This window comes from Mirounga leonina, unplaced genomic scaffold (genome assembly GCF_011800145.1).
Source record: "Mirounga leonina isolate KUSES-001 unplaced genomic scaffold, KU_Mleo_1.0 Mir_127, whole genome shotgun sequence".
NCBI classification, from domain to species: Eukaryota; Metazoa; Chordata; class Mammalia; order Carnivora; family Phocidae; genus Mirounga; species Mirounga leonina.
Genome location: NW_023270316.1, coordinates 28224614 through 28241009, shown reverse-complemented (window position 1 = coordinate 28241009; position 16396 = coordinate 28224614). Strand labels below are relative to the sequence as shown.

The 16396-nt window shown below is 33.8% G+C and overlaps 1 protein-coding gene across 9 annotated transcripts in view; it reads right to left on the bottom strand.

Moving 5' to 3' along the window:
* The window catches only part of RBM26 (RNA binding motif protein 26), an 84970-nt gene that overhangs the window by 21980 nt on the left and 46594 nt on the right, over positions 1–16396 (bottom strand). For 6 of the 9 annotated variants that reach the window (XM_035003209.1, XM_035003201.1, XM_035003204.1 and 3 more), the window contains exons 12-18: positions 15542–15706; positions 14758–14889; positions 13466–13537; positions 6368–6493; positions 5957–6031; positions 4159–4326; positions 2415–2519 (exon numbers count right to left, since the gene is read on the bottom strand). In XM_035003209.1, coding sequence (XP_034859100.1) covers positions 2415–2519; positions 4159–4326; positions 5957–6031; positions 6368–6493; positions 13466–13537; positions 14758–14889; positions 15542–15706 — 843 coding nt within the window. The remainder of the gene's footprint in view (positions 1–2414; positions 2520–4158; positions 4327–5956; positions 6032–6367; positions 6494–13465; positions 13538–14757; positions 14890–15541; positions 15707–16396) is intronic. The other 3 variants (XM_035003203.1, XM_035003206.1, XM_035003208.1) reach the window with 1 other exon arrangement.

Below are 16396 nucleotides of genomic sequence, written 5' to 3'. Positions count from 1 at the left end.
ACTCAAAGAATAAGGAAATGCTTTAAAGACTTGAAAAGAACATTAAAGATTGGCAATGAATAAGATACCAAAATGAAAGCTCCACGAGGATATTTTTTACTTGTTTTATTCTCTACTTGATCCCCAGCACTTAGAACAGCAGCTGACAGACTAGATATTTAGTATGTGTTCAATGAATCAAAGAAGAAACAAAGAACAAAAAAGGCAAGGGTGAGGGGTGGGGGCTACAGCATGAACAAAGGAATCAAGGTTGAAAGAAACATGGTACTTCTAAGAATACAGGAAATCCAGTGCAGCTGGACCACATGGGATGAAAAAATGAAGCTAGAGAGACAGGCAGAACCAGATGATGAAAAATTTTAAGGACCACAATTAAGGATTTTTAATGTTATCCCAAGACCCATGAAAATCAGTTAAAACATTTTAAACACAAAAGCATAGTGATGCAATCAAATCGGTGTTTAACACGTTATTCTGACTAGTTTTAAGAACACAGTAGAAGATAAGAACAAGCTGGGAAACAAGTTGGTAGGCTACTAAAGTAGCTCCAACAACTGAAGATGGAAGCTTCGTCTACAGTGGTGGCAACACAGAGAAGTAAACATATTTAAGATATATTTGGAGGTAATATACATAAAACTTGGTAATTAATTGATATGGATAATGAAGGAAAGAGAGGAATCAATGAAGATTCCCAGATTTCTGGTTTGGGTAATTGTGTAGATGGAATTTAGGAGCAAGACAAATTCCAATTTTGAACAGGTTAAGTCTAAGGATGTGAGATATCCAAGTAGAAATGTCAAGCAGGCACCACTGACAAATCTCTTCACAAGTATAAATATTTGTTTCTTCATCTCAAGGCAGTTCATCTTAACACTTGCTAAAATAATCTAAAATCCAAATAAAAAACTTCACAGGTCAAGGATTAATGTTCATAATGGAGCAGCATATACAGACTTATGCTCTGAGGAACACAGTCTCAAAATGTTCCCTGAAAAAGGGGGTCCATGGACAAATAAATTTGAGCAGTACTGAATACTGAATATGTATATTTAGGGATTCAAGAACCAAAAACCTCTAAAGAAACCCTATGGCAACAAGCATGTTTAATACAACCTTTTCCAAATTTATTTGGCCTCAAAAGCTTTTTGCACTAATAACCTGTTAACAAAAAATGGAATTGGTGTTGTCAATGACACACTCTGGGAAACACTGCATTACTGCATATTCCAATGGTAACTACAAATTAAAGTTTAGCCATCATAAAAGGAAACCAGAAAATGCCATTTGGCATTTAGTTATATCATGATAGAGAAACCAAGCATAGACTAATGAAGAATATTGGTAGAACCATTATTTATTTATTAAAATTTCTGAGCCAAAATTTTAAAAGTAACTTGTTTTTTTAAAATGCCACCAACATAGGCAAGTAATCTCCATAATAAAGAAAATACAATTTCTATATTAACATGAAAGAAATCTTTTTCAAAACCTGTTATCTTGGCCAGGACACAAAGGCAACCCTATCGGGTTTCCAGAGAATGCAAAATGTATGCAGGTTTAGAGACCATCCTATGATTTTCTATGACAGACAAGATAGAGACAAGCACAGTGGCTGCTAAATGTTAAGTCTTTAATACCTGGATGCTAGTACTAAATTCAGAATATGTCCTATTAGAAAAAAATCACCAAGGTGCTAACAAATTTGGGGAAAAAAGCATAATTCTCAGATGAAGGCAAAATAATCTAAAGAACAAAAAATTTTAATTGTGACATCAATCATAAATGTAGACAAGTACCAACTGCATTAATGACATTAATGTCTCTGTACTTCAAAATGTAATTCTGATTTTTAAACATCTGTTTGCTAAATATTACAAATGCTCATTGTAACAATCAATTTCACTAGGTTTTTCTTATATAATCATACAGCTAAATTAGAAGGAAAGAGTTTATTTTCTTTTATAAACATCCACAGCACCATCTATAGGCAAAACTTAAGTAAGCATGTTTTTAATACAGCTCTCCACTAAAATCTGATCCTTATAGTAACTCAATATAATATGCCTATATATGCACAGAATATCTCTGTAAGAATACCTGAAAAGACTTTAATAGATTTTGGTCCCAGGGAGAAGGAGAGACTAAAATTAGAAAAGGAACCAAACTCACCAGAAGTGGAAGGACCTGGGTGTACAGGCAGAACTGCTACCACCCCTCATTAAATAAAAGATTTTCTCTCCAGTTCTGAAAAATTTGCTAACTTCTTCTCTCTTTCCTATATCAACTCCCAGTATGTATGTCAGAGACTACCAACAATTATTGACTAGAATGAGGGAGATCTATTTTCAAATTGACCACCATGACTACATCTGCTCCTCTTTAGCATACTGTGTAGTTGTGGTGAAACATACTTCCAGCTGTAACTCTGTATACTTTCTCCGAAGTTCAGTGACTTCTTCTCCAGCTTGCATCTTCTTATATAAATCCAGTTCTGTGTCAAGCAATTCTTTCTGCATCTAGAAAATGGTAATTAATAATTTAAGTGACAATTAATATCCTGAATTTATAAAAAACTTTTTATACAAAGAACTTTTACACATTCCTGTTTAATCCACACATTCCTTCTGTATCTGCAGTCCTACCACCCTAGTCCAAGCCATCAATCACTTCTGGTCTACACTACTACAATAGCTTCCTAAATTGTTCTACTTCCACTCATTTCCCTATAATTCGTTTTCCATACAGAAACCAGACTGAGATTTCTATGGACTGATATGAAGTAATTTTCAGGAAATAACTGAAAACAAACAAACAAACAAGGTGTTAACGAGCATTATATAGTATGCTTTTACGCTGGAAAGAATACATACATACATACCAAGAGGGAGGGAAGAATGGGGATAGGGATAGAGTGGCAGGGATCAAAGGGAAAAGGTCTTCTATATATACTTTTTTAATGTAATTTAACTTTCAAATCATGTTAATGTTTTATTTATTCAAAAAATAAAGGTCAGCAAGAATGAAAGGGAAGGGGATCCAAAACTTACTACCAATAGAAATACATTTAACTTTATCAAACTGATGACATAACCACACAAAAGAGGAAAAAAAGTAATCCTAGGCCACAGTTCTGACTCTATGTCCTTAGTTGAACATATTGTGAGCTTGTAAAGAATACAAATAAACTTTGAATCTTTTACTTGTCAAAGTGGTATTGTTGTAGTAATTCGGGAACTACGCGGAATGTATTAAATGACTGTGCAAATGAGTACTGTACTGATGTTAGTGGGAAGCAAGCTGTCATTATGGGAACAGGATATAAAACATGGAATAAGAGGAAGAAAAGAAGAACCCTGTGGTACTGGATAGAATCAGAAATATCAATATGAACTCATGATTTTATACATATACATACATACAAACAAGACCAAGTATAAATATTGTATAACTGGAGATTTTTAAAAATCACTTAGTACCACATGAAATTCTCTTCCTCACTTATTCACATCCAATGGACTGATCTACCTGAATTTCCCCCTTTTAATCAATTCTACATAACGGTGTCAAAATGTTACTTTTAAGATTTTATTTATTCATTTGAGAGAGAGAAATGAACAAGCGGAGGGATAGAGGGAGAGGGAGAAGCTGACTCCCCAATGAACATGGAGCCCAATGCGGAACTCGGTTCCAGGAAATGGAGATCATGACCTGAGCCAAAGACATATGCCTAACGGACTGAGCCACTCAGGTGCCTCCAGAATACTACTTCTGTTTATTAACCTTTTATACTATGAACTCCTTAAAAAATAAAGCTCAAACTCTTCACTTAAGTATTTATCAAGCATTCAAGTACCTGTATCACTTTGTCCTCAAGCTATCTTTTCAAGATTATCTTACTATCCTCCTAATTACTGACTTTCCAACTGTAATATAAAGGATTTAAAAATTATCAGAGAAAGGATTTAAAAGATTAACAGAGTTTGCTTGTCTGTATATATTTACTATTAATTAATGAAGGAGGGGAAAAATGTTAGCATATAATAGTCAGATTTTAAGCAAAGGATATTACCTAAAAGGAAAACAATCTTAAAACAGTGTAGCATTTTAATGTTTCTTGGTAAGCAGTAAAATGAAGAACACCACAAAATAAAATACCTGAGTCTTGGTTTTTATACTTTTTGGAAGACAGCGTCCAGGAGAAGCAGCTTTGACCTCATCTTTCAACTTGGTAATATTTTTTGTCAAAACCTCTAAAGTTTTCATTATTTCTGCTTTATCTTCAGACTTCATTGATTTGTTTTTCTCCAGTTTTGAAATTAACATCTGCCAAATTTTTAAAAAAGAGAAAAATTAAGATACTCATTCCTCATATTATTAACAAAGCAAATACAGCAAAGTAAATATAAAAATAAATAAATACTGGTTTTAGCTTATATATTCATGGCAAAGCTTACAACTAACTACTAAGCAGAATAACAGATTTGGTGGTACTATCTCAATTCAAGTCTTAATCTTGGCACACTTTGTAAAGAATTACACATTACCACTGGTCTTTCAGAACATAAGTTCAAAGCACACAACCCTAAGAAATTCAAGCTGACCACCGAAAAGTCAATTTGAAGTAGTATCAGTAATTTTACTTTCCAATCCATTTGTGGATATTACTGCCTCTAAGTATGCCCACTCCAAATGTAGTCTGCAACCCAGAAAGAACCAGAGGAAGTTTCATGGTTTCCTTCACATAATGAAATCTTAAAAAATTAATTACTTTGTTACTGGGAATAGTAACTGGCTGGCCTAAGAACGATATCCCCAAAATGGACAGGAATCAAAAGATAAACAAGGCAATACGGGGCAGAAGATACCACATATTATAGGTTTTCTGAGTCAAGGTGGTTTCAGTTTGTGGTGTAAGGTACTATAATTTCTCTTTATAAGGTATATCTAAATTTAAATTAGAAATTATAAGCGAAAACGTAAGAAGTTTCTGTATTTTCAATATTTTGAAATGTCATAACCTTTATTACTAGACATAATCAAAAACTAACACTAAACAGGGGCGCCTGGGTGGCTCAGTTGTTAAGCGTCTGCCTTCGGCTCAGGTCATGATCCCAGGGTCCTGGGATTGAGCCCCACATCGGGCTCCCTGCTCGGCAGGAAGCCTCCTTCGCCCTCTCCCATTCCCCCTGCTTGTGTTCCTGCTCTTGCTGTCTCTCTGTCAAATAAATAAATAAAATCTTAAAAAAAAAAAAAAAAAAAACTGACACTAATTAAATGTCACAGAGCAACCATGTACGAAAGAAATACTGCAAACCATGCAAATAATCTTACATTTTTCTAGCAGCCACATTAAAAAGATTTTAAAAACCCAAACCAGTAAAGTTAACTAATACTGTATTTAACTCAATATATCTAAAATGCTGTACTTCAACAAAAATTATTGAGATGTTTTACTTTTTTCCTTTGTATTACATCTTTGCAATCTGGTATGCATTTTATATCCATAGAGCACATATCAATCTGGACTAGACACATTTCAAGTACTCAAAAGTTGGATGAAGCTATTAGCTACCATACTGGACAACACAAAACTAGAGGATCCCTAGCCAATTAAAGAAAGGTATGCATTTCAATACTGAGAAAAAGGTTCCAATTCACTATCTGTTGACAAACTACTGTGCAGCAACATATCTAGATAAATACTCCTTATTTTCACTTCAAGTTGACCACCCAGTTCCTTTAAACCACTCTAATCCCCATTTCACCATTTAATGCTCTTCATCCCCAATACATTAATCAACTGATATATACTTTATCACTGATAAATATTTGTTTTACCCTTACAATTACATAAAATATATTTCATAAGATTAGCTATATAGTGTGAAATTAAATTTACTTAAAATTATAACACCATAAATATATTTTGCCAAATCTAACTTTAATATTTTACCTTCTGTGTTTCAATGTGCTTTTCTAAAATTTCTTGTTTCCTTTTCCTTACATCTTGCTGAAGTTTCAGTGCCTCCTAGAGAAAGAGACCAAAAATATCATTAGAATATTTACTGATAAAACAGATATTCCAGAGGAAAGAAGTGGTTGTAGATACAGCAGCTTGGCAACAATTAAATGTAAAGTTTTGCTTTATACAAGTTAAATACGTATTTAAGTTTCAAAGATCAATCAAGAGAAGCTTTCATTCCCCCCAAAATTAGTATTTACTGCTAAACTATGAAAAATAAAAATCCAGTGGACCCAACATACACTTTTCTTTTAGTTCTATTCTATGATAAGCCTTGAAAAAACACATACATGCAGAAAACTTTCCTACATGCACATTTTGTACACTATTATCTGCATTTACCTGTTTTTTTTTCTGTGCTTCATTATTGTCAAGTGCAGAGGTGGAAACAAGTAAGGTTTTCTGTGCAGCCTTCAAAGCAGCTGGATTATACACTGTTTTAGTTAGGCCAGTAGATGTAGACAACACCTACCAATACAAATTCAATTTCTTAAAAAATGTACCAAGCATTCGTGATTACCTGTCTTTTCTACAAAACTCAATTTTAAAACACTTTTGTCAAAAATCAGTACATTAAAATAAATGTATTATATACATGTAATAACTAAATCACATTTAATGATTTGAAAGGAAGGGTATGACTGAGGCATAAACTATAAAATAAAAAAACTAAATTACCAGCATATACCTATAGAAAAAAAAGAACATACAAAAACTTGAAATAAAGAAAAAACACTGACATTACTACATCACTGAGAAATTATTAGTTGCTAAAAACATTTACTTAATATTCCTAGTGACTAAAGCAAAAACTGTACACAAGAGCATGACACAGGAGGATACTGGATACTGTCCCTCAATTTAACATGATCATTTGCAATTTATAGTTCTGAAATTAACCTTTCTTAAGAACTTAAGAAACTGCTTTCTTCCTCCATTCCTCTGCTCGCACTGATCCCTCTGTTTTAAGTGACCTTATTCCCTTAAACGCAGCTCAGGTTCAGCACCAAACAGTCAAGACCTCCACAAAGCCCTAATCATTTATTTCTTCTACCCAGATCCTTCCATGAAATTTTATTCCTATGGCTATTCAAACATTTAATTAAAATGACCTAATGATATATTAATTTACATGTCTCTCTCCTTGTCTACACAGTAAAGCCAACAAAACCATGTATTTCTCCTCTTTGTGCTTCTTCTACTACCTAAACCTTGTTACCAACTAATTATGAGACCCTGGGTAACTTCAAGCACCTTTTCTGGGCCTCAGTTTGTTCATCTGAGAATGTTTAAGTTGATGGCATCTAATGTCCTTACAAACTGAAAAATTCATTCCATGAGGGTAGGGTTTTTTTTTTTTTTTTTGGCTTCGCTCACCACTCTATCTTCAGTGCCTAGAAAGTGCCAAGGCATGTAGTAAATACTCAACGAATAGTTTTGCACTAAATTAAACTGAAATGATGATAGACTGAAGTGTACAATCTACACAGGGTCAATTCAAAAAAATAAAAGTGTATAGGCTACCTTTTTTATTCTTCAAATGCCAAAAGTTGTAGGTTCTATGGTGTGGTTAGTTAACAGTTCTTTATAGAGTCTAGAGATCCCTTAAGGGAAATCTATGAATGTTATAAAAACTAAACATGGAACCATATGTATGAACAATGTAACTTTCCTGAGGAAAAAACATAGTTTTCCAAAGCGTTAAGGGAGTTCCTTACCAAAAAAGGGGGTTAAAAGAACTACACAAACAGAAGATCATCAATGAGAAAAAGAGCCCTACTTTTAGCTACTAAAATATAAACATATGGGTCTATCAGAGAAGTATCAATCAGACACCATTTTCTAATGTTCCATCATGAAGTTAAGTTAGGGAACATCACAAAGATTAGACAACTCATCACTATTCTAAGTATTCAAGAATATTTTAGCCTCCAAGTAAAATAAAAACCTAGAATACCATTAATTATACTGGTTCCATACAATGCAACTGATGTTTAAAAATAAAGGTTCTTTACAATACTTGATGTGTATCAAATCTGACTGATAATTTTCTTCAATAACAAAAAATAGTACTCAGATATCACTAACAAATAATGAAATGGTTGCATTCAGTAAAATATGGAGTAAACACAGATTTACTGTGCAGTCTAACTTCAGTCACCATTCTCTGTAATACCAGAAAACAATTTCTTCTATGCTACCTTACCATACCACACATTGCTACACTGCATGATCATACAAGTATAACAGAGTAACTTTATAAAGAAACACAAGATAATGTGCTAAAGACAGTGTGAGTGTCTCATAAACGGTTTTCTTCATGAGAGCTCTATAAAAAGTTGAAAAGTTGTGACCAAAAAGATTTCTATACTCAAGTAAGTTGGAAATAACATAAACCTACTTTCTAGTTTCAAAATGCATTTTACCGTAAGAGCTGTGAGAAGGCCTGAAGTAAAGAAACCCATACAATTTGTTTAATTTGGCATTTCTTCAATTTCATTGAGAAGGGAACACTCCTTTTCAAAGTGTACTTATTAACATCTGATATCAGACTAAGGAGTGCTGATTCAAAGTGAATAAAACTGTATGACAAGAATGAGGAGACTCCTTTACTCCTAAAAGCATCCCACTTCCTTGTTTTATCCAAGAACTGCCTTCTATACAAACAGAACATTAGCTAACATATTTCACTGAGCTCAAAACATCACTATGAAACACATTATCACAATGTACCCCCACTAAAGACAAAAAGGTTGCCAATTATAACCACAAACACCAGTAAGATGTAGCCTAATTTCAGAGGTGTTGAAAGGTGAAAATAAAATGTCTTAGAAACAATGAACTATTAATCACAAATGCTGCTCACTATTTGAATCTATCTGGTTCTAGAGTTTAGACAGTAAGAGTATGAATAGCAAGGGATATCTGTATTTTCAAAAGACAAGGATGGAGTTGTGATAAAAGAGAAGAAAATCGGGCGCCTGGGTGGCTCAGATGGTTAAGCGTCTGCCTTCGGCTCAGGTCATGATCCTGGGGTCCTGGGATGGAGTCCCGCATCGGGCTTCCCACTCTGCGGGGAGCCTGCTTCTCCCTCTGCCTCTCTCTCTCTCTCTCATGAATAAATAAATAAAATCTTTAAAAAAAAAAAAAAAAAAAAAGAGAGAAGAAAATCTGTTAAGAATGAAACCAGTGGAAGGAAATGACAAATCCAACAGAAAAGAAGGTGCTACAACTCCTAAGAACAAAGTCAAAGCATAGGTGGTGGTCTTTCAAACAACCATACCTTCTCTTATTTTCCAAACAGGTTTCGGCATGTGCTGTATTTTTACATACTGATCTTATTGCATTCACCTATTAACTCTAAAGGCTGGTGAATTCTTTTGGATTTTTCACATATACTATCATGTCATCTGTGAGTAAATATAGTTTTGTTTCTTCTTTTGCCACCTTTTCACCGTTTATTTTCTTGCCTTACTATACTGGTTAGGCCCTACACTAAAAAAAGTGATGAGAGTGGACATCCTTTCTCGTTCCTGATCTCAAGAGAGAAATCATTCACTATTCAGTATGTTAGCTATAGAGATTTTATGAAGATAAACTTTATCAAATTAAGGAAGTTTCTATTCTTATTTTGTGCACTGTTTATTGTGACTAAGTAATAAATTTTATCATATGCTTTTTCTACTGAAATAATCATAGGAGGTTCTTCCCACCCTTCTCCCCTTAGTCTGTTAATGTGGTGAATTAAGCTGATTTTCAAATGTTAACTCAATCTTGCATTTCTGGAATAAATTCTACCTGGCCAGGTCATATTATCTTTTTTCATATCACTGAGAATTTGTTAATTATTTAGCTTAGGATTTTTATGTGTACATTCAAGAGCTATTGCTTATAATTTTCCTTTATTGTAATATATTTGTCAGGTTTGGTGTCAAAGGTCCGTTGAATTCAAAAGGTGAGCTGAAAAGTATCATATATGCTTTGTTATTAAAATGTACATCACATTACTACTACCTCTCACTTTCCAAGACAAAGTCAATTTCTTAACAAGATAGAAGTTATAATCCATTAACACCTCTTTATCTTATTTCCTATGTAAAATATTACCAGCCATAACTACCACTAGTTCTTGTAAAGAAAGAGAAAAACAGATTTTTCTCATGGATAAGAATGGAAGGGGGGGAAAAAGTATCTTGTAAAAATTATTAAAAAAAGAACTTGGTTCCCAGAAAATTCAGCATACAAGTAATTTTATAGAAATCATCTCTCTCCGTAAGAAAAACAATCCTGGTAATAATCCTGACTAAATAATCCAGGTAATAATCCTGAGAGAGATCAATGTATTAAAAAAAAAAATCAAAAGTAGTCAGTAACAGTTACGAAAAAAGAAACTCATAAATTCCTGTTATATTTAAAGTAGCAAAATTACACAACAAATGCAAATTTAAAAATCAAAGGGTTACTTAGATGACTGCATTTTATAGTTAAGGAAACTGAGAGAGTAAGATTTGTTCAGGATCATACCTAATGTCAGCTGCTGTATCAACAGCTGAAGTCTCACAAATGACTTGCAATGTTCCTTCAGTATACCACACACTTCCCCTTTTAGAAGTTGCACGGTACGTATGTTAACGTATCATATTGCAAAGAGACCAAGATATATATTTTTAGATTTAAAAAAGGGGGGGCGGGGAGAGAAACTACTGCTAAGCTGCTAAGAAACAGTAACATCCTGTATCACAAGTCTAATACACCTGAAACTAATAATGATATACAAACATTAAATAGTCAAGTGATGAATCATTTTACCTTCTTAGTCTTTAAGAAGGGTCTTAGGGAGATAATTTGGGCAGTCTTAAGTCTTTCTGTAGACTAATCAAGATGGTACAGATGCCACCTTTATTCTTGATAAATTGCTCTGTCGTGAGAGGTACTCAAACATCATTTCACTGATCACTCTTTCCAAATAATAGCTATTTAATAGCTACTACAATGCCTTAAGATTTAGCAGTATCAATTAGGTTTTAAGTTTCCTCTCTCAACTCTCTCACAAAAATGACTTTTAGAATAAAGAAGAATCACTGAGGGGTTTACTCAGTGTTGTTGAGAGGAAGGGGAAAATTTTTACATTTTCATACTTACTTGCTTTAATAACGACAGAAGACACTGTATAGATACTAGTTTTGAGTATTTCCCAGCCTTCAATTTGATGATGGGAAACATTCTTCTATCCTTCCTAAGACTTCTCTGAATCACTAACCTCTAAGGATTCTTCAGCAAAAACCCCTATAGACTTGGCGAACGGGAACAACCAAGAATAAGCAAAAACAAAATGCTATTGTATAAACAGGTTCACTGAAGATGACTGGAAGTTACACACTTGCAAGTAACTGCTTTCCTTAAAAGATTCTTTACAGTATTTACAGTATTTTTTCATGAAAATACTACCATTAGTGATTTTTCAGTGAGTGGTAACTATATGAGTAAATGTATACTATCAATTCCAAATTTATATCCCCTTTATCCTAAAGCTATATAAAACACATAAAAAAAAAAACAAAAACAGAAGCAAACATACCAGAAAGGTTCTGTAAAAGCTATAAATTAGTAATGTCAATTTCTAAGTCTTGACATAAACAGATGCTACTAAGCATAAAGTTTTTAGGCCTCTCCAGAATTGGTCATTACTACACAAAGTGTTAACAGACTTTTTTATTTTCTTTATTCCTTACTTATTATCAAGGAGGATAAACCTAATCAAAGTAAGTATTTAGATACTGTTAAATTCAGTAACATAGACTAATACACAGACAAATTCAGGGGAAAAGCGGGAGGCATTATATGGAAAAAATTTGAAGATTTTATACAATAGTGTAAAGAGATTTTTAATCTTTAAAAGAATGACTAGAATTCACTTAGAGGAAAATGCACTCCAGGAAAATCACCACCAAAAAAAAGAAAAAGAAAAAGGCAGGAAAGAGTGAGGAACAATGAGTAGAAAAGGGCCTGCTAAGGTAGAACGAAGGACTAACACGGAGATGTGTGGCCCAAATAACCGAGGTATGATGAGCTATGAATCAAGCAGTTATTTAGCTGGGGAAATGAAAGTTTCTGTAAGAAGTTAACATTAAAATAAGGCTGGGATTTTTTCCAATGGTGATATATAAACTACAGGAGGGGCATACAGCTAGGACACTACATCTAGAGGCCTGGAAACTGAAGGTCGTGGAAGAAAGAGAAGTGGATGACAAACACAAGTGAATGACTGAACAACTTGGAAAATGGTGGTATAACTTCCAGAGGGTGGGTGAGGAGGAGAGGTTAATTTATGTGGGAAATCCTCATTTTTTAAGCACATTATGCCTGAAGTAATGCTGAGGTGCCCAAGATAAAAATCTGAAATACAGAATAAGATTTGGATTCAAATTTTTAGAATTGCCGTAGTTTAACACGGTAAATAAGAAAAAGAATATACAGAAGAACCAGTGGAGAGAGGTTAGCCATCTCATGGAATGCTCTTATGTAACATATGGAGTCAACTTCCTACATAATCTTAATAATGGAAAGAGCCATGGATGTAAAATAGAGGAGATCCACATTCCAGTCCTGACTCAATATTTCCTAGTACATCCACTTGGGCCTTACCTTTTTAAAGTGAGGACAGAGAAATGAGAAAAATTATCTAATCCTGTTCTGTGATTCCATATACCCCAAATAAGACTAAAGACCAGAGCATTCACTCATACCTAAATAGACAAAAATAAATAACACATCTACACAGAACTGTAAGACAGGTCCATGAATGGTCTTCATCAGTATTTACCCCATCATTTAAAAAAAGAAATGACAAATGACAATTGTCAGGCTATGTACAATAGCTGTTAGTAATAAATAAAAAATTTACATTTACATCATCCTTTCCAATTAGAAAATACTTTTAAATGAATCATTTTATTTAATCCTCACAAAACCCTGTGAGCAACACAAATTTACAATCATCATTTCACCAATGAGGAAAAAGAATCAGACAGGTTAAGAGCACTGCCCAATATCATGCTGGTTAGTAAGTGAAGAGCCAGAACTCAAACTCCGGTAAAATTCCTAATTTGTGGCCTTTTCCATTAGGCTGCCAGAGTTTTCAAATTAAAATGCACAGTATCTCTAAAGAAAACATAGTAAATAAAAAGAGAAAATGAAAAGAAGGAAGCACATGGACATACAGTGAGAGGCAAATATTAAAATGCTGATGCAAAAAGTAAAAAAAGTATAGGCAAATATTTTTCTTTTTCAGCAAATGGAAAGCAAAAAGGTAGGAATAAGAGATACAGATACTATTAAGGAGCAAGAGTTTAGAACTATGAAAAAAATTAAAAAATTAAGATGCCACCTGAAAACATGTATGAAGCCAAGACAAACACATCATGCTATTATTCTTCTTACCTTTTCAGTTGCTGAAACAGATGGCTTTGATACAAAACCCAACCTGTCCTTCACAGATAACTTAGTTACATTCTAAAAAAATTAAAATGGACATATTCAGTGTTTCCCCAAACATACAGGTCTGTTGGGATTTTGAACATTCGGATTCTACTAACATATACTGACTCATTAAGTATACAGATGTTAATCACACAAACTTGGGCCTTTTTCAAAGACAGAGACAGAAAGAAAATGTGTGTGGAAAAACAAACCGTAGGCAGTATTACTCAATCATAAACAATTATGATGTAAAGTAAGGTTTGAACCAGGTATTTACTAAAGTCCCCTCCAGTGATACAGAATCATAAATTCTTAGAATCCTATGTTGACAAGTAGAAAGTGTGAACATTATAAATATCAGATTTGAGTAATTAAAGTATGTGCCTGCTTCTTGAGCTTAAAAAATAAAAGCCATTCTTTCCTAAAGTATATTTTTATAGCCAAATACACTGTTTCTAGTGATGATTTGAGATAACAGGATGGGGAATTATTATTGTAATTGGGGTTTTTTTTTAGTAACTAAGAATTTATCAATTTCCACTCTGCATGTTTTCACAGAATCTCATTATCTTACTCTTCAGGAATTATCTAGGAAGACTATTTTAATAAAACAGCATCCTAACTACATCCTAACACTACTTTAAACAGCAAATGCTGAAACATCTAGAGACAAAAGAAAGCTAAGTTTCAGAGACTGAGAGTGCAGAAACAAGAAACTGCCACTCAAATGTGGAAGGCAGTGGGAAGGGAATGACATGTGGAGAAGAGAATCTGAAAGTCAGGAATAAGTGATGCAAAGTTCTGAGAGCTGCATAAGTAACCTGAAACAGTATTATCAAGCATGCTAAAACCTGATGGCTTAAAAGCCTTCCCTTCCTAAAAGCTTTTGGTGCAGGGTACTGTATCATTCTCCCTGGCACAGAAACCTAGTTAAGTAAAAGATGATGGGAAAAATAAGATTTAGTGTACTGAACTTCATTTATCAGGCAGTTTTGCTTGAAAATAACTCCTCCACAAAGTGAAAGGGAACTCAAGTATTAACTAGAGAGAGAATTTAAAATTCAAATACTATAGGAAAAGTAGAATGTGAAAATCTTATGCTAATGGCAAAAAGAAAATTTACAGGTGGAGTTCACAGACTATGATATTTCCGTATAAAATATATACAATTAACTATAATTCAAATCACAAGGGAAACTAATTTGCTGAGAACCTGTTATGGGACAGACACAAGGAGAAGACTTTTCATTTACCTGAGGAAGGTCTGAACTGGCACTCTGGGCTTCTGCTGGTTCAACAGTATTTGAAGGTACTGGACCCAACCGCTCTTTGACCGACTGCTTCACAACAGGTAAAATGGGCTGCTGGACTAAGGGCTGCATTACCTCAGAACAAGAAAAAATGTTAAACAAGAGGATTAGCTCATGAACACGTCAAGTAACCTCTGTTATCTGTTATTAAATTGCCCATGTAGACAGTTTTAAAAGCGCAGCTTATAATCAAAACCTGTCTTCCAAATTCCTTCATACACATATACAGATGTTTTTCTTTGCATAAATTAACTTATTTATAAAGTAAATAATGAACAGGAGAAAATTCAATTGAGAAACAAACTGCTATAAACCCTCCTACAAGCAACTAATCTAACATTACTTAGTGACTGGTTCAGTGACTGAAAAAGAGAAAGAGGAAGGAGGGAGAGAGGAAGGGAAGATTTTCCAAGATGAACACACAATCTGAGTTTCTGGAATAGGTATAGCGACCACATACTACTGAGTATCTCCTATCTACCAGGGACTCTTCTATATGCTTTACATCTTAACATCCTACAACTGTCTAAACTAGGGAATTAACTTCACAATAAAGTGAGAGAACAGGTTAGGGACATTAAGTAAGTTCCCTCAGTCTTTACAGTTAATAGAGTTAGAGCCAGAATCTGAACTCAAGTCTACCTGACTGCAGGACTCCTGCTGCTCTTAAACACTATGCTGAGCTTTCTAAGAAAAGCAGTGAATTGCACACAAATCTCTCTCTTACCTTTGGAGAAGCAGTTTGTAATTGCTGGGTACTTCCTTCTCTGTGCCAATAAACCTTAATAAAGCGATTGTTTAGTACTGCTTCTGTACTTGAGATAGCTTTCTTTGCTTCTTCATATGTTGCAAACTGGATAAGAGCACCTTCAGGATCACCATTATAAGCAACCTAAGATTTAAAATAGTCAGAACAGTGAATTCCAAAAGAATCCACTGCTTTATCCAGTAAAATTCCTCAAGAGATGAAATTCTGGTCCCTCCAGGTAATATTCTATCTTTACCCTTTCTTATATCTAGATTATTTACCATCATTTACTTTTACTCCCAAAGATATGTTAACTAAGGACTGTACAAAATGCAACCTGAAACAACAGTGAAATACCATGTTTTGCTCCTCAGTTTTGGAAATTTTCCTAAATTAATTTTACCAGGGCAGTTAAATTGTATGACGAAAAGAATATTCTGAAAACTTTTTTGTGTCTCCATCTAAATGTGGTAGATAAAACTGAATTGCTATAAAAAGATATTCAGAGATATTTAAGACTAGGTAACTATGGGGTAATATGTATACCACAGGCCCAAAATATATATATTTTGTGTGTGCTAACTGGTAAGTAGATAGACACAGAAATAAAAAAAATTACAATAATACATGATATATTTTTAACAATAATAGGATTATGAGGATTATGGGGATATATGGAAAGTAATGAGAAGGACACAAAGAGCTGAAGGGGAAACATTTCCTTTAAATTCTATACAAACTTCTATTGCCCCACACCAAAGCAGCATGCATTTTTTTCATGTTCTTTTTATATTATTTTTTAAGTGTCAAGAAAGCAAAATTTTCCAAATAATC